We start from the raw sequence: 25985 nt of genomic DNA, 5'->3' as shown, positions 1-25985 counted from the left end.
ATCGCACATCCTACAAACTTTGCAACCAGGGAGTACTGGTGTTATTGCCGTTTGGAAGAAAAATGCCTTGACACGTCGCGCTCGAAAATGCACATCACAAAACACGCGGCACACAGGAACCATTGCCGCCTTTTTTTTTTTTTTTTTTTTGGCAAAAGCTGGTACAAAAGTGACAGAATCGAGCGTGTCACGAAGAATGCTGGATGGAAAAACGTCAAATTCTTAGGGAAGGAGGCTTATCTGAACCTTGGTACTGATCTTAGGCGATGGGTTCAAAATTGAAGATCGAGTACACAAGATCCGAATGGTCGCAGATACCGTGATTGCGCAAAGATAGGTATCAAGCTTGATGAATTGACTAGTGCCTCGCCTTCCAGCATGCGCTCGTACTCGTCGCGCCAGCTGTGACATCCGCTGCAGATGCTCAACGCGTTAGGTTGTATGCTTGCAGCCGAATCTTCTGACCAAACAAACCAGCACCGGCGCTTTGCGTCTGACCTTTTCGGACTGCGAATGATCACTTCACTTTGTTTCACATCTATGACTGAGCCTTTCTTGCCTCATCGATACAGCTACATGTCAATTCTGAAGTTTCATCTTAACGTGTAAAACATGCACGTCGCTTGTCTTCTGCTCGGCCTGTATGTCATAGGTACAAAAGCTTGTTACATTCCGTTTAACGACCATCTGTGCCCCATGTTCTAAACCACGTATCACCTACATGAATGTCTTATTACTGTTAGACTTTTCCTGTTTCCTCATATGAGATAGAAGCAATCAGCTATAGAAAGCAGGCTAAGGGTACTTTGGCAAAGCCCTATGTCTAGTCAGTTTATCTTCAGAACTAAGTTTTGGTTTTCCGTATTCCACTTACAAGTACCACGGATGCTTAAGAATCATGTCCTCTTACTGGTAAATGGTTTTCCCTAGAGCCTTTTCTCTTATACCCTCACTTACTGTCAGGCAACCACTACTTCACTTATGGATTGACCCGGCTAATGGCGAGTCCTCCCTTTGCCTTACCTATATAAAACCTCCCACTCCTCTTCTCTATCTCTCCACGCCTTCTCCACACTCAATTGTCTCAACTCCATCACATACAACATGCGTCTGTCACTCCTCCTTGCCACTGTATGTGCGACACTGACGTCGGCATGTGTATTCCCCTTCAACAATCCTCGTCTCACGAACAGCTCATTGGTCGCAGACTACGTCGCACATCAACAAGCGAAGTTTGGTAGTGGTGGTCCAGACGGTGGAGGCAATGGCTGGAGCACCGTAATCGGTCCGGGCACCGAAGACATCACTGCTTGGCCCAAAAACGGTGACTCGAGGAAGGTCACGTACATCTACTACTGCTTCGCCTCCCATGCGGAGTTCTCAGCACTGAAGGATGTTGGTAAGTGATATTGCCTGATACAACTTACGCTACGCGATCTGGAGTACTGACGCCGTAGATTGCAGTGAATGACGCAAACACCATGTGGCGTAACAAGTTGGGCCCCGGTTCGCAGAATGGACATCACTTCGATGGCTTTCGGCACTATTACCACCGAGACACCAACCACCACCCTCGTTGTTACACGACCTATCCAGATGAAGTGAAATGGAATCCACAGGTCCCAGAAGGTACACTTGTGATTCAGCATAACCAGGGGGGTTCTAGTCTATCAACCCTTGGCTACGGAGATAAGAGCATATAGGTCAGATATATAAGAAGGGTTGTCAAGTATCACTAGCTTGCTAACATCAATCCCCTAACTCTAGTTTTCCTGATCCTGATCGCCACAGCCTGCGAATCGGAACAGGTTCTTTTGCATATCAGGATTGGGTCGCTAACGTAGCTCATGAGATGGGTCATGTCCTCGGCCTCGTACATGAACATCAGCGACACGACCGTGAGTTACAATTTTTCGATCGTTTCCTCAGTCCGACTAACAGTTCTAGGGGACAAATATGTCAACTTCGACTGCTCTAAGCTCATAAGCTACGACCAAGTCAAGGCCAAGATCGTGGGGAACCCCGACTGGGGGATCTCGATTGAAGACGTTTGTGGGTCGAGCTCGCTAGGCAGGATGCACGATCTCAATTTTCCATACCCGTGTGATTACTCCAAGGACATGGGCGAGGACCGCACACAGTACTATCCAGCTGCTTTCGACTACCATTCCATCATGATATATGCTTCTGGCGACTTTGCTAGTAATCCCGCTGGCGGCGTCAAGGATCTGCCTCTCGTACGCTGGAAGAATGGTAGACCCAAGGATGGGAAGGTTGATGATTCGACCGCAGAGATCATCCCGTGGCCTAACGCGATCTCCGACGGAGACAAGGAGGGCATTGTGCGTCTCTACCCTTGGAACTAATCTTGGAAAGACTGAGTGTTAGAAGCCAGGCGAGCTCCATTGCCTCATTAGATGGTGCGAGATATACAGAGCTTTTAGAAATGGGGACACCCATGGTAGAGGCAACTGCTCATTGAGGATCATGCAAGGTCAGGCAGATGGCTAGACGTGTCGAGGGACCTACAGGTAGCTTCAATGAAAAATGGACTGGGATCCACTTTGCATATGCAAATCTACTTGTGATGTCGGTGTCTTGGTGGAGCTTCTAGGTAGCTTCGACGTTGGCTGGACCCTGAGGCTCAAGCCGCCGGTTCCCCACATCGGGGCCGCTGCGGCAGGTACCACAATGACAGCACCACATCGACGGGAACATCGTTGCATATCCGAACAAGAGCCGTAACGCATCATCAAGATGGATTTCTCACTGAAAGTCTGCAAGACCGGTATTTCCTACGCATATACAAGATCACCAACGACATTACCAGGCCACCTTCCATTCTCACTACTTACGAAGGTATCACGCTCTCCACATTGACACTTTGGAAACATCTACTTCAAATATGGCGGCCACGAATGTCGCGACAAGCGAACATACACTCAACACTTCCAGCGCCAACGTTATGAACGGTGCTAGCGACTTCTCCTACGGCTTCTCACATACGAACGGCACGAATGGTACCAATGCGAAACCTCTCCCGGTCGTAATTGCAGGAGGCGGTTGCGTCGGCCTCTTCCTAGCCTTCCTTCTCGCACAGTCGGATATCCCCAACAAAGTGATTGTCATCGAATCGCAGCAGCCCGACCCTACATCAACCCGGGCAATGGCACATCAACCGCCCACGTATCCCATCTTATCGAAAGTCCAAGGTTTATTACCTGAGCTGGTGAAGACGGGAAGTTTGAGCTCAGGTCTGTGCTTCCGAACGAGTATCCAAACTGGTAGCAAAGTAATTGCGGGCAAGACCTTCGACAACTCAGGTGAGGGAATGAAAGGAAAGGGCCAGCTCCTACTGCCGCAAGGAAAGTTCCAGCAAGTGCTGATGAAGCGCTTGGCTGCTTTGGATGGAAAAGCAGAAGTGAGGATCGGAACCAGTGTCTCGTCGTTCAAACCAACAGCAAGCAGTGTTAGCATCCAGATCACACCTGAAGCTTCTTCGATGCAATTAGGCGACGAATCCATTGACGCAGCCTACCTCATCGATGCATCAGGTGCCCACTCCATCATCCGCAAAGATCTCGATATCAGTCTAGAAGGCGAAACACTCGACGCTCAACTAGTAGCCACAGATCTTTACTTCGACTTCCACGCCCATGGCTTCTACGACGCAAACTTCATCATGGATCCCGAAAACTACGGACTAATTGGCCGTATCAACCATGCCACAGACAGTCACCCAGCATTGTGGCGCGTAAGTTATGGTGTACCGATTGGTGTATCTGAAGAAGAGATCATGAGGACGTTGCATGAGAAACTACGTGTCATGATGCCGAATGAAGGTCGGAGCGAGAACGGTGAAATAGGTTACGAAGTCGTCCGTGTAGCCCCATACAAAGCCCAACAACGTCTCGTACCGTCACTATACCATCACGACGCCCGTATCTGTCTCGTAGGCGATGCAGCGCATTTGACAAACCCATACGCAGGACTCGGTCTCGCATCCGGTATGGCAGACGCGTCTTCGCTTTCCGAAGTCCTAGTTCGTGTTCTCACCAGCCAAGCGACGGACGGCGAGAAGTTGTTAAACGCCTGGTCGGAAGCAAGAAGAAAGAAGTTTCTGGATGTTGTTGACAAGCCTTCGAGGATGGCGTATAAGCGAGTCAAAGCCGATGTTAGTACTGAAGAGAAGATACAGGAGTTGATGAGCAAAGATCCGCTTGTTGGTGCGTTGAAGAAGGGTATGCCTGTTCAGCCGCCGAGTTTGGAGACGAAGGGAGAGGATTTGGAGGGGTGGTGATGGTGCTTTTGATATTGGTGACGCTGTCTAGACAACTATGCAATAAAGGTACTTATAGACATATCTGGGTCGACCAATATCAGATCTCTTCCAGGGTGATATCAAAGGTGCTCCTTGACCTCAGGCACATGCCTTGCTAGCTCCTCCACAATCTCATCCCATACCCTTCGCGCAACCTTCTGGCTCTCCTCTCCCATGATATTTTGCCCATCAGTTTCAATTACATCGTTCGTCCAAAACCTCCCATGTAATTCTTGATTCTGCGCTGCGCCACTGATGTAAGTGTTGGCGCCCTGATCTGCGGTCCGAAACAACATAGTGTGCACGATAGCCTTGACGATGTTGACACCAAGAAATCTAACGTCGCGTGAAATGTCCGTTATAACCATACCAGGACAGGTACATGTGATTATAACTTCCTTTGACGGCGTTGTTGCTGCTAGCTGGATAGCGGTATATCTTTGGAGAAGTTTCGAATAAGAGTATTGTTCCAGGGCTCGCTTGCCCTTTTGTGGTTTGTTGAGTTCAGCCAGGATGCTGGAGTCATCTTGTGTTCGGACATTGGTAGGTATCTCCACCGTCTTGTGTGCGCGCGAATTTACAAACTGCAATATAGGTATCTTTCCTGTGTGCTTTTGCGAGTCTTTCAACTTTGGCAAGAGGAGGATACCGAGCAATATTGTGGAAAGTGTATTAACTTGTAGGTTTTCCTCCCAGCCGTATGTCGACGACCTATATGCAGCGTTGAAGATCCCGGCGTTAAGTATGGCGACGTCTAGACGATCGAGCTCGGTAACAACGCGCTGCGAAAACTTGACGATGCTGTCGTATGAATTCATGTCGAGCTGCCAGACTTCAAATTGACATGGTTGGTCGACATCTGCTTCGAGTTTGCTCTTGGTTGTCTCGCCTTTGACCTCATCTCGTGCTGTGATGATGATCTCTGATGCCCCTAGCTTCGCGAACTTGGCCGCTGCCGCATACCCTAGCCCAGAGGTGGCACCGGTGACTAGGACATTTCGCCCTGTGAAGGATTCAGTGGACTCTGCGCGCAGAGTACCCCACTTGTTCTTCACTATTTGTGTGATCATCGCCATGGTCTCGCGCTAGACGAACTGCTTTCCTTCCAACTAAAGTATGAGCAGGGTAAGGGGTGGGAAGAGATGTGTAAACGCTTCCCTGGTCGGTCGCCTGGTGTAGTATATGTCAAACAATACGGTCTGATGGAACAGTAGATGCACAACAATAGTCAGAGTACGAGTGTATTGCTTTGAGTAAATCACTGACGAACCGATATCGAGCCACGATAGGGGCTAACAAGGCTATGTACCTTGGAATGACTCAGCTAATGACTACCCCTGAGACCTGTTATTGCCCAGATCGTCACTACTGTGGGGCGCGCTACAGGAGTGCCGAGCGGGGTAAGGACGCTTGCTACGCAGGAGGAAAAGAAATAGAGGAGAACAAGTCAATTTGAAATATTCTACTGAGCCCCCATTGCGTTATCAGCATTTCGTTAGATATTATTATGAAACCTCTGCCTTCAGTTCCTGACCCTGAGCGTCGTTGACCATCCGATTGAGACAACCTATCCTGGGCAAGCATCCAACGCTTTGTGAGTTCGACCAAGCCTGAGTTTCTAAGAGAGAACTCTATACAGCGCGATGCGAGAAGCAAACTGTAGGAGCCGAGTCCGCAGACTGTTTAACAAGCCTACACCAGGTCCTCTACATTAGCCATGTAACTAAAGCCAAACAGCTAGCTATAGCTTTCACGCTACTAGATGTATTGTACACTTACATCGCAAGTATAGTTTGGAACACAAATTTTGCAACCAGTTGATCGGCAAACTGCATGATTGGTGTAGCGAAGGCCAGCTTCACAAGCTCGCTTCTCCAATCCAAATACGTCCTCCGCGGTTAACACACTTGGTCCGGCCATAGCCATACCGAAGAAAATGGCGACGAGGAGAGTGTATTTCATTGTAAAGATCAGGAAGTGTTTTGGCGGAAGTCGATAAGATATATTTCGAGAAGCCTGTGGAGTGAAGGACATGTAGCGGGCAGTATGAATATTTATAATGTTTGTTTCCGGAGCAGCGGAGTCTTCCGCGCTGCTCACTCTGTGTTTTGACCTTTTCTCCCAGTACAACCTTCGGGCCTACGAAGAAGCTTGTTCCTTTCGAGTGCTACTTCGTAGCATGTACATGCCAGACTCTATGGATGGCCTATCGCTTAGAAGAGAAAAGCTTATTCAGAAGACTAGACATTATGTCGAAAAGAAAGACGGTGTAGAGGAATCAGACCTCCTATTCTGCTTACCTCAATCCATGTAGAGCTGGAGATAAGAAACTATACGTTATAGCGCCTTCGACTACAGCACGTCGTCTAAGTCTTGTTTGCACTCTTCGTTGAGAGTGGCCATCAGTCCGAGTGTTTCATTGGGCTTCAGAGTTCATTGCACAAACATCGAACTTATTGATTACGCGGGAGATCCAATGAGAACTAGTGCTTATATTAGGATAAGTCTAATGTCACGGGCGTTCCGGAGTAATCCTCCGAAGCTGCAGTGCCGTGCCGGAAGGAGAAGAAGCGGTGCGGGGAGCTGATGTTTTTTGTATGCATAGATGCCGATGAAGGCCCGAACACGGTCATCTACCAAACTTTGAATATAGCGCCCGCGGGCCCTCCGGAGGCTAGTGATACGTAGTCGATCACCCGAATATATCAAGACCCTGTGGTCCTGCGACCAGATACCTACACCGGTATGAGTGAAATGGATGCGTTGACTATCCGAGCCTTGTATCCTTGGTAGGGATAAACTGGAGTATAGGTGAGTGTAGGTTGTGGGTCTGGGATGTCATCCAACTCTGTTTATATGATCTTCATGATGTGACATTGGAGTGGTAGTGCATCTGGGATATTTATTATACATTAAACTTCGCGAGATGCGAGTTGATTACAAGAGTTTTAAACTGCATACCACCCGTCTAGGCAACTGATACCCGTAGGGAGGATATCATCTTCAATTACCGAGTTGGTGATCTGCGCCCATGAATCCATTTCGGCGGTCCAATCTTGTAAGGAGGTATTGGAATAGTTCTTGGGTGGGACAGGCGGTGGGGCGGATGTTCGAGATGGTGTGTAAGGTTTAGCCATCTTGTTGTAGGCCAATTGTGCCAATGCTGCAGCGTCTTGATCCGGTGTGTAAAACTCAAGATAATCCTGAAGTTGAGGATTAGGATTGCTTTCTGGATAGCCCTCAACACGTCCGGTTGAGTGTTGGTTCCACGCGCAATTGGTAAGGCCTGGCCGTGTGCGAAGTAGTCGCATCCACTCGTGGTATATGGCTGGTCGTTGAAGTAGAGAGTAGATGACTTTACTGTGATACCAGTTCGCCTTTGTCAGTCCTTCTTTTTCCATATGCTGTGCGATATGATCGCATCTCTCAGCCCAGTCATTACTGAAATGACAGCAGAATCCACAGCCCCAGCCAGTCCGGGTCATCCGCCTCCGTCTTGTGGAGAGCGCGTGGGCCTTCTTACTACGTGTAGTGGTCTCGGCGCAAGATGTGCATCGATGGGATTGAGCATGATGCTTGGTGAAGTCTTTCTCTAAAAAGTAGATGGCTGGACAAAGATCGCACTCGAACATCTCCGCTCGTTCCTGATAGGTCTCCTCATGGCGCTTCCAGTCCGCTTTTTCAACGAAAGGTCGTTCGCAGCTAGTACAAAAGTACCTGTGCTTCTTGCTGCAAAGCCGGGATTGTTTGGTCGCTGATACGCAAGTCTTGAAGTAATCTCTCTCTGGCACAGCCGGTCTCTTACTTTCCTTGCCCCCAGCAGGTCGCGAGCAAGGCTGTTTGATTGGGCTTGCGACTTGCGAAGCCGCTTGGATGGGCCCGTGACACAACAGATGCTCGGCCATCAAGAAGTGTTTATCCCTTGACATGTCGGAGGTACGCGAATATCCTGAGACGGATGATGCAATCGAGTCCCTCAGTGGGACATAAGAGAACGTGCTGTTGTTTGACGACCGATAGCTTGTGGATGCCGATGAAAAGCTTAGAGCTGAGAGGTGTTGCGATGAACCGAATGGCTGGCTTATAGCATTCATGCTTGGCCATTGTCGAGGATACTGCTCCAAACTGTCTGTGATTCCAATTAGTCCAAGGTACTACGTCGAGAAAATAAAAATCATCTTTACGTACCGATGGGACTTTGTTCATGACTTATGGGGCTATTGAACTGATTCTGCGTGTAATCCCATGTAGGATATGGAGCTTCGAAGGCTTCGTAGTCTGAGGCTTCAACGGTATCGTATGTATACTGCGAACCAGCGCTGGAATATTCGTAACCGCTCATTATGCAGAGGATGAACGGACGTAGAAGGAAGGAACGTATCGAATGCGCACTGCGCTGATGGCTGGAAAGTTTTGTCGAGATCAACTCTTGATCAAATCCTATATCATATGCCGAATAATAAATGCAGCCATGTTCTCAGCCTCATGCGCGACTATCGATGAACAGGCTAGCGTGATCGAGGTGGCGCGGTTCACCAGCTGAAACGCGGCGAACGCTGATGACAGCCGTTTCATGGCCTGTCCGTGTTTCGAAACAACAGGCGCCGAGGATCGTGGATGGCATTGATTGGATCGAAAAGGCGAATCATGCCGCGACGTGCATATCTATGTCCCCGACGACGTTCACCGGTTACGCTAGAAATATGCGATGTGATGGCGAGTGGTTGTGATTAGGAAGGCTGAAACCGCGACAGGCGAATAGGCGATGATTTGCCGAGGACCAGGCCCAGAAGGCAGCCAAAATGTCCGACGGTATTAATAAGTCGCTGCCGCACACGACGCTGACGTGCAGGACTTCGCAATATTTTCAGAACTTATGCAGCATCCACGACGCATCTTACTTTCCTCTCCCAGCACTACCAACACCCCAGTAGTTTCCTCATCCATTCCCTAACCCTCCACAGTCTACTCGAATGCCTTTGTACACCTTCTCGCGTCGCTGTCGGATCAAGGTCGACACGCTGAGACCGCATGTCGTCATCGCAGATGCTATACGCTCCATCGAAGTCGGTAAAGGGGTCCGTGCTAGTGTACTCGTCAGACTCGAATATCGTCGTGCGTATCGAAACCATTGTGGTGAAGGAGGAGCTGCACGAGTACATCATATTGATTTTGACTTTGCGTAGTAGTGTGATGTGAGGGGCGTGGAGATTCGATCCCGGATATAGGTGTGGCTGAGGGTCGTTTTGAGTTGTAGTGTACTCAGTTTTGTTGGACAAAATTCGAGCTTAAAAGGCGCATTCGCAAGGGTTTATACGCTTGTGTAAATGTATAGTCCGAGCGCCTCCTGCGATCCATATTCGATTGCACTTGCCACAGGGACCAAAGCGAGACTGCAGAGGGGGTCTCTGCAGCCCGGAAGTCGTATTCTCGCTGCCTATGCAGCCTAGATGCCGTGCCCGGCTAGTCGCTCGTCGAGTTCGTCCTCATTCAGGTAGTACCTATCGACGAGTTCTATACCGGGGCTTACATGAACGAGGGTTGTACTCACGCTGTGGGAGCAATCCCAAGTTTCTTTCCAAAACTCCTTGACACGTTTTTTCGGAACCAATCACAGGTGGACTACAATCCAACCCCTGGTAAATCTTGGCCAGTCTTTCATAGCCATCTTGTGGCTAAAGTGATGTTGTGTTGTAGTGTAGAAGTTGTGATGTTTGGTGAGAGTTTGCCAGTTGAAGCTGAAATAGCTGAGATAGCTATAGCTCTCTTACCAACACAAAGTGACTGTAAATGCCAGGTGAGCCTCAACGAGCTCGGGCATGCAGTGATTTGCAAACGCATGCTCTGAGCTGCCTCATTGTCGTGCTGCTCCAAATATTTGGCGCTAGTGCGGCGAAGGGGCAACCATTAGATCCCCTAACACACTGTCACAACACCACCCTTACCTATCCTCGCATCGTTCTACAGAGACTGGTAGGAACCTCTCAATGTCATGTGGTCACCTAGGACTATGATACCGCTTTCATTCATCGCCGCAGAAGCCCGTGAAGACTGCCGCGGCAGCGTTATGCGGAGCTCTCTACGTCGATGCTAGCACTAACAACCTCCTGGAACACATGAGACTCATGGTTCTTGATGGCTGGAACTCTTTGTGTTCGACTCCTAGCGCTCCTGGCGAAGGGAGAGCAGCTTTGAGGAACGCTTCAAGGCCGCTTTCTCCGCCGTCAGAGGCGACAGCTATAACCAGCAGTGAGAGACTCGGCAGCCTATGAAGAAGCTTACCTTGCAGTCGTTAATCACCACCAGGTTCAAGGTCGCTGTCAAATAGTTCTCCGTTCTGGAGTTACCCCGCGGCAAAGAACTAATGCCTACGATTGTCGAGACTCCAGGTCGAGTCTCAGAATAGCGAATCCCGCAGTCCCGATCATGATAACAAAGCCTACCGGGCTGCGCGACAAGATCTTTCATACCTACCATGACGCTTGCAGAGCCTTCGAATCTGACCAAACCGCGCCGACGACGGGGTTGCGGAGCTGCCTCGAAAAGCAAACAACCCCCAGAACAGGAATAAAGGAAGGACATGGAAAAGGGGCGACACAACTGCGTTAACAAGGAAGAACAACCTACTGCAAAGGGTGGTGCGCTATCGCTCCACCTCTACGGCGCATGCAACCGCTCCATAAGCGGCCCGATCGTACCTGGCGGTAGTGGTACTACGAGCTGGATACCTTTACTAAGTCATCCGTACAAGCAACAGGGTTGCCTCAGGTAGTAACCGTCCAGGCAAGGCTTGCCCTCAGATGGACATGATGGCATACCGGCACAAGAGAACAACTCATCTATCGATGACGGCCCGCAATAGTCGGACAGCTCTCAGCAGTCGTTGTGTATCCTAGAACAGCCGGCGCTGCGCACAACAAGACAAAGCTTCACACAATGAAAAGACTCGGCCATGAACAACGTCCATGACACTGTGTACCTGTACAGAATCTAGTGCAAGGAGAGGGTCGCAGCAATGGACCGCCATGTCTACAAGCAATGGCTCGAGCATATACCAGGCACAAAATGCTGCCGCTCGTCCAAACATGCAGGCATGGGCGGCGATGTAGGGAATGCAGCATATCGAAAACTCCATGTAGATCAGTCCATAGTCGCCGGACGAGTATATGCTTGTCCAATACAAGCACGTCAGGAAACAGGGAGTGGAGTTCATATCTGCTCTTTCATACGGATGTATCTTCTCTCAGCTGCAGGGGGACACTCGGTAGAGTATTCATGGTTGTCGGTCTAACACCAGCGAGGTCTCATGACCTATGGCCATTCCAACTCTTTACAAGTCATGGATAAGCATACCTGTCATTCGAACCTGCAAACGTCAAGCTTCAACGCTCGAAAAGTTTGGGAACAGGCAGGAGCTCATGGAGTCGTCTCACTATAGTGGCGAGATGATCGTCCTGGGCTTGGTCGCTATCTTGCAGAAATGTCTCCGAGTTCCAGACATCCTGCACTTTCATACCAACTAGCGCGTTCCGAAGGGCTGTTTGAGCATTATCCGGGAGTTTGGAGTTCCCGAAATCCAAGCTCTTGATGAGACCGTGATGTACTTCCATATGGAGACCGATGTCGTCCTCAGGGTCGAGTGCGAGGCTAAAGCGTGGGGTTTGAGACCACATCCACTCGTCAGTCTTTAAAGGTTAGCAACGACAATGAGAAGCATGGGGGCTATCAAAGTACCTGTAGCTCGTCATATCCTTTTCGGATATCAGGGATGTCTAGATGCTCTACGCCGACGGTTTCTACGATGCCTGGGGTTCCCAAATCGGCATACATTGAGGCGAACTCCTCTTGCAGACGTTCCTGGAATGTTGCTACGTCAAGGCCAATGTTCGATACGGGCGAGCTGACGCTTTCGACACCCTGGGCTTGTATGAGGTCCTTCGCAGGAGATCGCAGGTAGTCTCCTATGATGTGCAGATTCGGAGAACTCAGCAACGTCGTCGCATGGTGCAAAGCGCGCTGGCGTGTGAGCTTGTAAGCCGAGCCAGAGACCTTCAAGGGTCTTGGTCCGCCTTCGTCGGTGGTGTAAGGCGTGCGGTGCGTGTCTTGAGGGTCAACTGCGTTTCTCTCATGTCCTTGATCGAGAACGATGTCGTGTCGCTCGTTGACCCTGGCGCGGTCGATGCCCAACCTCCGCAAAGTGCGCACAACCATCTCAGCGTGCTTGTCGCGTGTGAAGTCGACGCGGGGGCATGTTATGCTCCAATTGAGGTTGCCTTCGTCATGGAAGACGGTACCTCCACCTGAGCGGCGGCGCACAAGGTCCACCGTACCGATGCCTGGAGGCTCGCTGTCTTTGACGTCGTGTGTTCCGCGTGCGGCGTTGAGAATGCCCAGATTGACCTCCGTCCACGGGTTCTGATTACGCCCTATAACAACGCAAGGCCTGTTCACATACAGAAATAATATCGTGCTGTCGACGGGACTCTTGCGAAGGATGTGGTCTTCAATGGAGAGGTTGAGGTAGGGGTCGTCGCTGCGGGATACGTAGCTCTGCAGCTTGTTCGTAGGGTCGGCGAGCTTCTCCGTAAACGAAGAGTAATTCCTGGCAGCGCTGCATGTCGTATGTCGTATAGCAGAGCCTACCTGGAAGCTACTGAGAGCGCATCGTGGTTGAGGGAGGAGCGTACCCGTTGGAGAAACCGCTGCCCTGGCTGTCGAAAGCCGGCGGAAGCTGCAACGAACCGCAGGTGGACTGCGACTCGTGCATGCAAATCGTGAGAAGATGCACTGAGTTCCAGACATACTCAAACCTCTCGATGGCGCCATGACGGTGGTGACCTAGTTGGTGTTGTGGACATGGAGTTGGCGAGACATTGAAGCCGCCAAAGGGCCCCACGGCATCCCCGAACTAGCAAGCACCGGCGAATGGCCCCATTCTTCGGAACACCAAACCTACACGCTTCGACGACATTCTTTGTCATCACACCCCTCCTGGATGTCTACGAGGTCTACATGTCCTCTTTTCGTCGTCTGCATAATCTGAATCTAGAGTGTTAATGTTCTGCATCTTGCATGGCTCGTATTAGTAGCTCCTGTTTCCTTCGCATCAGGGGCTTGATGCGAATGCCACTGAACATATTCCATGGCTGCCTCTTCTTCTCTATTGGAGATGGTATATCCACCGCAGCTAGCCTGTACTGACGTTCGTACTTTGTGTATCATCTGCCATCGGGAGCATGCTCTGGGGCTTCGGGCCGCTCCCTTCTTTCCTATATCGTACATGAATGACTCTCCTCACCTTTTCCAGTACAGTCTGCGCTCATCTTATTTTATCAACCTCTCATTCTCGATGTTCATATCATGGCTTGTTTCCTTTCCTGAGTGTACGTGTGGATGGGCTGCACTCTGAGACAGTCGTGCTCGCCATCTGTCGCCTCCGCTCCCAATCTTACCTTCACCACCACGGTTCTCACCACCATCACAGCAGCCACACCAGGACGTTGCTCTGCATCAAAATATTGCGATCTATCCGGAAGACGACAGTCTCCGCGCAGAGCTTCAATTGTCCAGAGTTGGAAGTTATAAAGCCAAACAAATCTGGATTTTTTCATCAAGTCATCCAGATCTGCTGGTCCAGCGGTCAACCTCACACTCACCTCACTGAAAACACGTAACTAACGTTGGTTCGAATGGTAACACTATCAAGTTTCGTCCTTTGTTTCTTTGCGTAAGTTTTCCTTCCTCCATGGATTGGTGTGGGATTGACTAACGAGCCACAGTTCTCTTGCGGCTGCTATAGGCATATCTCTGGCTTCGGCCATCTCCTTGCATTATCGCTTATCTTGTAGGATTATGGTGATGTAAGAAGGACGAGATATCCATCATCTGGTACGTATAGCCCCCCTTCAGATTGACCGCTGTGGTCAGCAGATCTGGATGGCTTGATCTCTATTTTTTGCTGAAGGTATCGTGTAGTATGCATTTGGCATGATAGGCTTTGTATACCTCTGACATCCTTTCTGCTTCGGTCTCCCGCTCATCAATCATCTTGTCGTAGCTCAGGTGCGAAATGTCAGCTTACAGAGTAGGGATAGTGGGTGCTGTCGGCCTACACATCTTCGCAAGCCCACAGGCTACATCACTGCTGTTGCTCTGCCACAGCAAGGAGCAAACGCGTCATAAATGAGCCACAACAAATTCTCCGCTTCTGCTACCACACTCCGCAACCGCTCACAGTCACCCACAACCTCACCGACGTGTGCAGTCTCCATTCCATTGGAGAGAGGTCTTGAAGGTCCCTTCGCTATATCATGGTCGGATAGAAGCTATTCTTCCATCGAAGTTCATTACAATAGCGTGGTGGTGCCTCCCACCCTCCCACACCGTCCCCTCAGTGTGTTTGAATCACGCTAACAGCAACTCCAGGACTCCCGCCTGATCTAACCTCGCCAGCCCGGACACACACCTATGTGGGATACTAACAATTGCGAGGATTACAACAAGAACAAAAAAAAAGGAGGACGATGCAGCGATGTACTCAGTTGGTGGATACGCTCCCCAATGATCGATGCCCTGGTGGAGGCGTCTGGTTTCTCACGAGTTCAAGAATGCAAGGTGTTTGGTTAGCTGTGTCAGCAGGCCCAGAAGATGTCCATGGCACTATGCGTATGGATGTGATGCTCCATTACTTGTGTATATGTACTCAGGCTGTCTTATCCTGGCTCTACCTAGCATTGAAGGACGACTAGAGACGCTTGCCTGCATCACGGCTATCGCAAATTCGATTTAGAATCAAGAGACGCGAGATAGGGAAATGTTCTGGGGTGTTATTTCAATGCAAGCGGAAGAACTATAAGCGCAGTCGATAATGTGTTACGTAGACTCAAAGACATCGCTGAAAGAATCTGATTTTCTAGTTTGACACACCTACTCTAAACTATAGTGGATTTCACATGTCCTCGGTTGTTGCGCATGTGGCTGGCGGACAAGTCGAGCCAGATGCCTTGTAATCACGCTAAGTCTGAAAGAGATTTGGCGGCAACGCTAATCGTGAGGCGTTTTGCCAGGGGCGCTTCCCACTCTGCGCTTTTGACCTTTGTATACATCGCCATCACCCCTTCATCACCATCGACAACGCGATTCCCGGTGACTGTTCACTATGTCACGTCACTCTATAGTCAGAGTTCTTGATGCACATGCCTCCAAATAAAATCCTCGCGTCTCTGCGATCGCGTCCAACGCGTCTCACCCCAAAGGACGATTATCAAGACATCGGTTATTCGTATCGCACCAGGTTTGCCAGTCCAATCTCAAAGCTCCATTATCGCGTCAACCTTGTTATTTTGGGATGCACTGCCTGTTCGGTCGCATTCCTACCTGTTTAACAGACTCAACGACGGGCGTCACACACTCGTAGTCCCCGGACTTCGTTTGTGGGTTCAGCAGCCGGGACCCTCCCTCCATCTCCTGATGAATGGCTGCTGAGCAAAGGCAACGCCCGAGAATGATGCCTCTTTGTTCTGACGCGCCTGGGCTGCTCTGCAGTAAACGCCTGTTGGTGACTTTGAGGCAACGAGCCTATCTGGCGGCTTTACCCTGCTGCTGCACCCTCTTTGTTCCTGGTCCTCGGAGCAGTTGAGCGCGGATGGGCGCACGGCATAGGTGGGATTGACGTTTCGTTTCAGCTCGCACATCTCCTCGTTTTTCTTTTTTCTTTTTTCTTTCAATGACGTGTCGCGTTTCGCAATCTCGCGTGTCTTCATCTGGCAGCCTAAAGAGCAGTCGTCGCAGGCTACACTACAATTATACGTGATTTCAGGTTCATTCTAGACTTGCTAACTCTCAAACGTGATTGGTTCTCGCTGACCTGAACGTCATCTGCCGATCTATCCCCGCTTCGCCTGGCTAGGCAGCCGTTCTGAACAAGAACGCCTGGATTAACTCTAACTGCCTCTATCTAAAGATCATCTTCAATATGCCTTGTTTTTCGCACGAAGACTTCATGAGAGAGTTCGTCTTCCCTGACGAACCGGCACAAGACTTCGAACGTGCTGGCATTCCTGCTCAGTATGCCTCTGGTCACCCAAAAGATTGGTCGCAAGCGTGCGATGTCCTCAACTTCAGTGCCGATCTGAACCAGCATTCTCAAAGCAAACACAGAAGCTACTATACTGCTATTAGTTCTGATAAGAAGTTGTTGGCCATCAGCACCGATGCAGAGCGTATCTTGGTATACAACGTCGCGTCCCGAGAGCTGTGCGAAGTCCTTGAAGGGGCGGGATCTGTGGCCTTTCGGCCTTCTAATACTGATGAAGAAAGCCTTATAGATAACGATCAAGCCATGGATGGAGGGACTCCAAGACCAGGCTACACCCTTATCAGCTCCGTCTCTGACGATGCTTATCGCGGCGGCCGTCGCGCCAACCAGCTCATCCTTTGGGATCTGGACCAGAATGGCCGCATAATCGACAAAGAAGAGCCCATCGATTCCGCCCTCTTGGCTACCAAAGCCATAGATGCGATCGCACCAGATCTTGCAGCGAGCCACGAGTGGACAAGGGATTTCATCAATACTTCCAAACTTCATACTGAGTTTATGAAATCGCTCAGTAAGGTAGCCGCCGATCATCGCAGGCGTCATAACACTATCATCGACAATGCGGAGCTCGCGAGTTTCGGGTCGGTCAACTTCAGCAATGATGGCAAACTGCTGTTGTATCATTCAAAGAATCGATCTACCCAACAGGGTATGCGCACATCACAGAATCTGCCCGCGGCTGTCATATATGACTTGGAAGCAGGCGTCGAGATCCACCGCCTCACTGGACATACGGATGCCATTATGTGGTCGGCTATCAGTCCGAATAAGGAGTGTGTTGCTACGGTGTCCTGGGATGGAACGCTGCGTATGTATTCGGTCTCTACTGGAGCACTCATGTGGGTCACAGAGAATTCCGGTGGGCAGAGCTGGGCTGGCGCATTCTCGTGAGTAGTATTCCTTTGCGAACAGCTCATGAGATACATACTGACCTCGTACACCAACTTTTAGACCAGACTCGAAGCTCATCGTTTGGAGTTCCAAAGGTGGCCGAGCGGTACAAGTCCATGATGTTTCTGACGGGCGGAAGACGGCTGCTATGCAAGATGCTTTTTCCGATTGGTGCCGATGCCTCGACTGGCATCCGACAAGACCGGAGATTGCACTTTGCGTAGGGAAATCTGCGTACGTATGGGATCCTTCGGATGGTCCCCATGGCAAAGTTCTCCAGCATTTCAAACTTGAAAATGAGAAGGGACTTTTTCGCATGTCGGAGATTCAGGATGTTCAGTGGATGGACGAGGGTCGATTACTAGGTGTCGAATCCAACGAAGGTTCGATTCTGATTTACAATACCGAGAACAACGCGAAAGAGTTGTTCCGGCGGTCTGCTGGTACGATGGCTGGTTATGTCAAAGGCGGTCTCTACGGCATCGTTCAAGACAAAGAAGAGCACGATGTTTACCTCAGTGTCGACGGCGATGGGAAGGTACGGTTCTGGCGGACAAGTGTCCCAGCCTTTCCGTCATGGTGGGAGAAAGAACCATCATCGACGGCGGTGGAAAAGAAAGCATTTCCCGAGACGGGAAAGTATGTCAAAATCACGAAGAGTTCGAACAAAGCACCACCACAAAACGAATCCGAAAGAAAGAGTTGGGCTGGAAGAGGTGCAGCACTGTGGACTGCCGAGTAAAGCACTCTATTGCTGGCAAGGAAGCTATGGCATTCTGGAATTCTGGCAATGAGACTGATCTAGGGAAACGGCATCTTGTCAGCCGCGGTAGCAGTCTAGTGCAATACCCCACTTCTTCGGCCTTTGTTTTTTCATATCCCGTCCAACGAACATTACCAATATTTCTCACTAGCCAATAACAACGAGGAACTTTTTAAGACTACACGATACACAAGACTTGCTACAAAGCTGCAGCACTGTGCATACCCAGGATGGGGGTCGCCGGTAGCGAGTCTTGGTCACATTTAATATCTATGGCTGTGATTTCCGCGGATATCGGCGCCGGCACAGTACAGTTTTGCTTGTCATCCGTCACTTGCCACCACACAATGTCCTGAGCAGCTGACACATTACTTTCCGCACATCGGCGCATGCGCCATCAATTACTTTCGGTTACCTTCGTCGCTGTCCTACACACGCCGGATGATCGGATTGCGCAACTCGGATCTCGTGCACATATTGAAGATCTGAGGATCGTTTTGTTTTGGACATGTTGGGACATGAGTATTGCCTCACGGCTGGCTAAAGGCGTTGCGGTCCGGACAACCGTCTCCGCGCTTACATCGTGCCCTTTCAGGCTGAACCCCACACCGCCATTCGCTTAGCCCCACGCAGTGCGGCTTATTGTGCTCTGTACCTTATATGAACCATTAAGGAACAGATGACTGACTTGGGAAAATCCCTCGTCATCATTTTTACGATTTGCACGCTGGTCGGACTTTCGTTTTCAAGGTCATCTTAAGCTTGCGTTCTTGCTGCTGCTGTTGCTTCTTCTCCTGAGGAGTATCGACGACCTTCGTTTGCCTTGCTAGCAGCCTCGTCAACGAGCATCAAGTTTGATCCTCGCGCCGTAGACTAAATCGGCAGAAACGCTAAGACTTTGTGCCTGTCACGCGTTTTGATTCTGCATCCGGTCCCGCGCTCCAATTGACTTCTGCAGTGTCACTAAACACAGTAAGCTACGCCTCCTAAGCCATGTCGGCCGTTACGTCTCTGTATAACCAACCATCCCATCGCGGTATAAAAGTTCCCCGCGGAGTTCACAGGTACAATCCTTGTTCACATACCAACCATGATACAACCTACCCAAAATGGCGAGCGATATGAGCTCACAAGCCCAACGGAGATGCCCAAAGCTGGTGCATTCTTATGGAATCAACGTATGATGATTCAGGTCACATGTCGTGGCTTTGCAACTGCACAATATATGCAACCCGAGCCCGCCAAATACGCCTACGCACCCAACCTTGAAGCTAAGACCTTCATGCAACCGGAGCAAAATTACTATGCTCATCACCCCGGCCGATTTGTATACATCAAGGATGAAGAGAACGGTGACATCTTCTCGGCGCCGTATGAGCCGGTAAGGGCAAAGTTGGACCGGTTCACTTTCGATGTAGGCAAAAGCGACATCAAATGGATTGTGGAGAAGCTCGGCATCCGCGTGGAGATGACCTTTCTGCTACCAACAGACGACGTGGCTGAACTCTGGAGCATCAAAGTCACCAACATATCCGGCCGCAAGCGAAACTTGAGTGTCTACCCTTATTTCCCTTTGGGTTACATGTCATGGATGAACCAAGAGGCGGATTGGAATCCAAATGTTGGAGGCGTGGTTGGGAGCTGTAAGACCCCATACCAAAAAGCTGAAGACTACCCGAAGACAAAGTACCTGAAAGACAAAACTTACTTCCTCTGCGAAACGACACCAGTCTCATGGGAAGCAAAGCAAGAGGCTTTCGAGGGTGAAGGAGGACTACAATCGCCATCGGCATTGGAAGAGTCGCAACTCTCAAACAGCGACGCCCGTTATGAAACCCCAACTGCAGTCGTGCAATATAGGGCTGAGCTTGGCGACAACGATAGCAAAGAGTACAGGTTTCTTTTTGGTCCTGCATACGATGAAGCAGAGATTCTGGATATGCGCAAGAAATATCTCAACAAAATGGCGTTCGCGAGAGCCGCCCGAGAGTATGAAGACTACATCATGAGGGGCAACGGTTGCGTACGTCTCGAGACCCCGGACAAAGACCTCGATAATCTGGTCAACAATTGGCTACCACGACAACTGTACTACCACGGCGACGTAAATAGACTGACGACCGATCCCCAAACGCGAAATTACCTACAAGATAACATGGGCATGAGCTTTATCAAACCGGAGGTCGCGAGGAAGGCTATCAAGACTGCCGTAGGTCAACAGGAGAGGAACGGTTCGATGCCGGATGGTATCCTATTAGCAAAGGGCGCGGTTCTCAAGTACATCAACCAGATCCCTCACACTGATCACTGCGTTTGGCTACCCATCGCCCTCGAGATCTACCTCAGCGAGACTGGTGACTACGAACTACTGGACGAGAAGGTCACGAGCATGTATGGTGATACATTCACCGTCTTCGAGCGCTTCAGCCGCGCAATGGACTGGCTTCTCTCATCGAATGCACGCGACGATCGCGGTCTTTCTTACATTGCGCAGGGTGATTGGTGCGACCCAATGAACATGGTCGGTCCCAAAGGCGTCGGTGTATCTGGCTGGCTCACAGTTGCAACCGCCTATGCCGTAAACCTGTGGGCGCAAATCTGCGAAGACGCTAACAAACCTGATGTCGCGAAGAAATACCGGGCCGGCGCTGACCAGGTCAACGAATCAGCAAACGAGCATCTCTGGGACGGCGATTGGTACGCTCGCGGTATTACGGACGATAACGTTACTTTCGGCATCAAAGACGACAAGGAAGGTCGTATCTGGCTAAATCCGCAAGCGTGGTCTATCCTCGGTGGCGCAGCTTCTTCGGAGCAGATTTCGAAAATGCTTCCCCAGGTTGACGAGCAACTCACGACGCCTTATGGTGTAGTCATGTTTGGTCCGCCATTTACAGCTATGCGTGAGGACGTCGGCCGCGTCACACAAAAGTACCCCGGTCAAGGTGAAAACGGGTCCGTGTATAACCACGCAGCGGCTTTCTACGCATGGGCCCTCTATGGCATTGACGAGGTCGATCGCGCATACTCTACTCTCCGCGCCATGATCCCTGGCCCTGATGAGGAGGATCTAATTCGCCGCGGTCAACTTCCCATCTTCATTCCTAATTACTACCGTGGTGGGTATGGTATCGAGCACCTGAATCGTACGGCGGGGCGCTCAAGTCAATTGTTCAACACCGGAACTGTAAGTTGGGTGTACAGATGTTTCATCGAAGGCCTATGTGGATTGAGAGGCGTGAGGGAGGGTCTGAAAATCGCGCCGAAGATGCCGAGTGCGTGGGATGAGATGAAAGTAAGGAGGGAGTTTAGAGGGGCGGTGTTTGATGTTCAGATCAAGAGGGGAGATGTGAAAGATGTGAAGGTTGTGGTTGATGGACAAGGAATGGAGAGCAACGTTATCAAGAATGTTGTTGCTGGAAAGACGTACAAAGTGCTCGTAGAGGTACCGATGGCGAAGAAGACAGGTACGAACGGCACGGTGTCGAATGGTAGCAGAATGAAGGCAGATCTGACCAATGGGTCAGCGAAGAATGGGAACGGAAAGGCGAACGGCACTGATGGGACGAAATAGACGAGACATGGATGATGTGGAATATCAAACTCTCGTTCTTTTGCCATACTCCCATTAGATATGACGGAATCTCACGGAAGGCGAGGGAGACCGTCTTTCCATGCACGCACGATGTTTTAAGTTAGGTGAACCACATAACCCCACTAACTAGGAAAGAACATATTCACGCTATTCCTCCACGCGCTCTCCGCAACATCCTCAGCGCCAACGCCCTTGATTCCAGCCACGACCAAAGCCACCTTCTCCATATTGCAACTCTCATTCCTCTCCTTCACCATATCACCCATAGTGAACTTATCCTTCTTTTTGTTCCCCCAAGACAACTTCGTCGCATTCTTCAAATACGCTTTAGCTACTTCACTCGAAGCTTGTATATCGCCCCACGGCGCATCTGTCTCAATCTGCAGTTTGTCCAAAGGTACATGTCTGATCATGTCCAAGCTATCGCGGTCTCGGAAAGCGAAATTGTTGACGCTGACGTGTAGACCCATGGCGATTAAAGTCTGCATCTGCTGTGTAGTACCAACGTAAGAGTGAACTAAACCCGATCGTAAAGGCAGACGGTCCATGTAAGGCTCCAGTATCGCGATGAAATCTTCGAACGCTGCGCGACAGTGCAGGAAGAGGGGTAACTCCCAGCCTTCGCTCACGATCATGTCGAGTTGTCGCTTGAAGACGCGTATCTGGACGTCTTTGGGAGCTTCAGCCAGCTTGTCGTAGTCTAGACCGAGCTCTCCGAAAGCGCCTAGAAGATGTGGTTCTTCTTTCATAGTTGTTGTGATGCTTTGGGACAGGCTCCGATAGTACTCCTCTCCGCCTTCATCTGCTTCGACGGCATGGTACGGATGCACACCAATAGTGGTTTTGCATTGCTCTGGTCTTTTGCGCGCAATATCCAGATTGAATGATGCGTCGGAAGCGTACATGCCCGTGAGCATGACTTTCTCTACTCCGGCTGCCAACGCGCGATCTAAGACGGCGTCGAAGTCTGGCTCATGGTATTGCTTGCCTCGGTAGATACCAGCGAACTCTTTGGCAGTTGCAGTTACGGCGACCTGTATATCTCGACATGTTGTTTCAGCGCAGTCGTATCAGCGCGGGAACGGGTGGGCGCGTACGTCTGCGTATTTGAGTTTTATGGGTGGTGCAGAGGGTGCCTTAGCAGAGAGCCCTTCTAGTAGCGCAGGGGTTGACATCGTGAGTTGGAATATAGGACTATCACACGTTAGAAACCGGGATGATGTATCTCTCTAGGTGTATCACCATCGCAAAGGAGACTTCCGACCTCGGGATCTAAAAGTGGGTCGCTTGCCTTGGCTTTAGTTCGCGGCTCTACTAGGACCAAAAGCGTCATACACAAACTGTTTTCCATCATTATAGTAGTATGAAGTGTGTTGCGACTACATATTCTCACACGTTCTGTCTGAATTCCAATGCTATTAGAAATGGGTGTATTGACCTTGTGCCTTCCGACCCTTGCAATTCGCCTTAAAGGTCAGACTCGACTTCTACTTATCTGGGTGTACATACAATAGCATCCAAGTGGCGAAAACCTTACTCTGGACCAGATTTTATGATCAGGCTATGACTCATACCGTATGAACCTTTGTGTGTAAAAGAGATCCTGGTAGACTCAGGTAGTGTTAAGGCTCAGGACAGTAAGTCCTTACAATATCAGCTTCATAGACTCTGGTCACAATGAGCGCTAGAAAGGCTCATTGATCCTCAGCATGGGCTCAGATATTTTACGTGGCAACCTATAACTCGGGTGCAAGGTATCATCAACTCGCGTTTGCTGCTGTACCGTGCCGCATATGCGCGCTTTTCCTCGCATACTTGACCGAGCACTGACTTTCACTTTCCTGTAGTCCCACACTCGATAGCTTTACGCCCACGTGGGTCATCATCGATCCAGAAGCTTTAAGGGAAAACAGAACCTAACCTCATTCACCATCATAGTGTCGGAAGATCATCACGGGTGACACGGTCGAGCGTGAATCACAACAGATGTCCAGGATCACCGCTAGCGAGACGCAGGCCGATGTACAGATAGAGATGCCCACTGATTCTCTCTCCCTACTGCAGCTTGACGGACCCTACAAGGTAGGTGGGCGTGTCATCGGACGTATTACGGTGTGCCCGGGCTTTGTTCAACGCTCATCCTGCGCTAGCATTTCCCGTTTCCAGAATCGAGGTCATCGCCGCGTTCAATTACGGTAGATCATTATAGCGTGAGACCTCCAAGGTCATTGTCCGCCTGCCTTCAGGCGAGACTGACCGTTACTTTCTGAAGGTCTGGCTCCCTGCCAAGAGACGTTAAGGAAGTAGATGCTGAAACTTGAAAAATTGTATCTCTAGGAAAGATAGGAAAGCATGTGTGCGAAGGCGAATACGAACCACTCAAAGCGGTCTATGCAATCTTTCCTTCATTTGTTCCAAGACCATACGCCTGGGGAGAGATGGGAAAAAACATGTGCATTCGAGGTTTACTTCCTACTTACGGCTTTTCGAGAAATTGGTGAGCAGGACAGGGTAATATGGTACTCTCAATGGAGTACGGGTGCTGATGATAAAAGCCCGCGAACCCAATCAAGCTAGCTGCAGGACTGGCTGAGATGCATCAACGATCCATGTCTTCAACCAGTAAATTTGGTTTCCACTCTCAAAGTGTAATACTCGAATCACTCAGGCCGTCGACATCTAGGGAGACTCGTGGTGTAATCTGTATGGCCAGCACCTAGGCTATGTTATGGAGCTTGCTAAGCCAATTCTTTAATGGCCAGAGTTCGATGTGGTACGTGATGTCGCGCTTCAGAAAGTGGTACCACGTCTTTTGTTGCCTCTGCAAGCAGGAGGCCGCATCCTGAAACCACGCCTTATCCATGGTGACTGTTGGGATGGAAATACCCCGACGGACGCCAAGACTGGCGAGACTTTCGTATTCGATGTTTGTTCCTTTTACGGGCGAAACGAATACGACATCGGTAATTGGAGGGCACCGCATCTTCGCCTTAGCAGGAAAGCATATATCGAGAACTACAAGGCCAATTTCCCAGTGTCGAAACCTGCTCTATCCATTAACGTTCAACCTCGGCAACACAATCTATATTCCTGGATCACAGCAGCGCCAGGTCATGTTCGACGATATGAGTACGCTGTGCCAACGCTTCTGCCCAGACGATCTGGAAGCGGCGATGGCCAGGCTCGAGAAAGGCCTGTACAGGGCTCGTTTGATGATTGATGAGAATGGTGATGATACGCAGGCTGGAACGCAGGAAAAGGAAGAAGAGTTGCGACTCTAGCGAAGGTTTTGCCGCACCCCAGCGAGCCAATCCGTAAGCGCCTTTTCCTTCGGCTACGTTAGTACTGAACATGGTATTGAGATCGAGAGATGAATGATAACTGTATGATAAAGGCGTCGTGCATTTGATGAGATTTGATGCCGGCAGATGGTGGCTACCATGAAGCATCGGAGACTCGCGTAACCGCGTCTCCCAATGACGCTACCAGGTGTTAGCGCTGATTAAGGAGGTCCCGCCGTTTTCGGGGCCTTGCCATCCCCTTGTTCAAACGGGCCTCATCTCATTACGATGCAGCTGGTCCTGTTCTTCATTACTAGACGTTCTTGTTTTTCATTCGCGCAATCGAAGTACGAAAATGCGCACTACGCGCACTCCAATACCCCGACAATGGCAATATTGCGAGCAACTACTAGGTGGTTCCCAATGTGCCCTGCGCGGCGCTTGATCCGACATGCTGACGCCATACGCTGGGAGACTTAATCTGAGCTATGCTAGCTGTCTGGGGAAACGCCCCAGCAGGAAGTTATAACACGATTTGTAGATGATGGTTCCATCATGATTTGACAACGCAGCGAAGCAGTACCTAAGTACATGGTTTACTTCGGGTTGAGTTGGCTTGCAAGAGTCCTTTCTGCTTATTGAATGAGATAGCTGGATTCCTGACGTCTTCACCACATCCCACGGTAGACTCATTCGGCATTCGGCACTTCCCCAACACGGCACAGTCGGCAGCCAAGTTAAAAATCATCTCAGCTAAACGTCTTTCACACCCATCATGGAACGCTGTGTTGCCGAAATTCACTTGTGCCATACTATTACTTCGTATCAGCCACGCGTTCCGTTGAAGTGGAGTCAGCCTGAATGTAGTAAGCAGCTAAGCATTTCACTAGCGAGCTTGTTATGAACATCTCAGTTACACTGAGTGCTTCAGACGTAGTGAAGCATTCCTCAACGACGCTCTTGCGACGTTACCGAACCGTTTTGTATCTGCAGCGGTAGATCTCTACTGCAAAGAGATCAGAAGAATAGACCACGTT

The 25985-nt window shown here is 50.1% G+C and overlaps 7 protein-coding genes across 7 annotated transcripts; 4 read left to right on the top strand and 3 right to left on the bottom strand.

Annotated features, from left to right (window-relative positions):
- Positions 1–1104: 1104 nt before the first annotated feature.
- Positions 1105–2366, top strand: ALTATR162_LOCUS200 (uncharacterized protein; the record flags this gene model as incomplete). Its single annotated transcript, XM_043307793.1, has 2 exons — positions 1105–1399; positions 1948–2366. 2 exons carry the CDS (start codon positions 1105–1107, stop codon positions 2364–2366), a joined length of 714 nt encoding a protein of 237 aa, XP_043163728.1.
- Positions 2367–2905: 539 nt separating this feature from the next.
- ALTATR162_LOCUS199 (uncharacterized protein) lies at positions 2906–4300 on the top strand (the record flags this gene model as incomplete). Its single annotated transcript, XM_043307792.1, has 1 exon — positions 2906–4300. The coding sequence occupies one exon, from the start codon at positions 2906–2908 to the stop codon at positions 4298–4300; it is 1395 nt and encodes a 464-aa protein (XP_043163727.1).
- Positions 4301–4401: 101 nt separating this feature from the next.
- On the bottom strand, positions 4402–5391 carry ALTATR162_LOCUS198 (uncharacterized protein; the record flags this gene model as incomplete). The annotated part of the gene is made up of 1 exon (XM_043307791.1): positions 4402–5391. One exon carries the CDS (start codon positions 5389–5391, stop codon positions 4402–4404), a length of 990 nt encoding a protein of 329 aa, XP_043163726.1.
- A 6312-nt stretch (positions 5392–11703) lies between these two features.
- On the bottom strand, positions 11704–12986 carry ALTATR162_LOCUS197 (uncharacterized protein; the record flags this gene model as incomplete). Its single annotated transcript, XM_043307790.1, has 3 exons — positions 11704–12006; positions 12056–12932; positions 12976–12986. The coding sequence occupies 3 exons, from the start codon at positions 12984–12986 to the stop codon at positions 11704–11706; spliced, it is 1191 nt and encodes a 396-aa protein (XP_043163725.1).
- A 3309-nt stretch (positions 12987–16295) lies between these two features.
- On the top strand, positions 16296–18051 carry ALTATR162_LOCUS196 (uncharacterized protein; the record flags this gene model as incomplete). Its single annotated transcript, XM_043307789.1, has 2 exons — positions 16296–17305; positions 17370–18051. 2 exons carry the CDS (start codon positions 16296–16298, stop codon positions 18049–18051), a joined length of 1692 nt encoding a protein of 563 aa, XP_043163724.1.
- Positions 18052–19162: 1111 nt separating this feature from the next.
- ALTATR162_LOCUS195 (uncharacterized protein) lies at positions 19163–21646 on the top strand (the record flags this gene model as incomplete). The annotated part of the gene is made up of 1 exon (XM_043307788.1): positions 19163–21646. The coding sequence occupies one exon, from the start codon at positions 19163–19165 to the stop codon at positions 21644–21646; it is 2484 nt and encodes an 827-aa protein (XP_043163723.1).
- Positions 21647–21789: 143 nt separating this feature from the next.
- Positions 21790–22842, bottom strand: ALTATR162_LOCUS194 (uncharacterized protein; the record flags this gene model as incomplete). The annotated part of the gene is made up of 2 exons (XM_043307787.1): positions 21790–22701; positions 22765–22842. 2 exons carry the CDS (start codon positions 22840–22842, stop codon positions 21790–21792), a joined length of 990 nt encoding a protein of 329 aa, XP_043163722.1.
- Positions 22843–25985: the final 3143 nt, after the last annotated feature.

Source organism: Alternaria atra, assembly GCF_907166805.1.
Source record: "Alternaria atra isolate CS162 genome assembly, contig: 19, whole genome shotgun sequence".
NCBI lineage: Eukaryota > Fungi > Ascomycota > Dothideomycetes > Pleosporales > Pleosporaceae > Alternaria > Alternaria atra.
The sequence above is the reverse complement of the archived record's forward strand: the minus strand, read 5'-3'. Positions and strand labels throughout refer to the sequence as shown.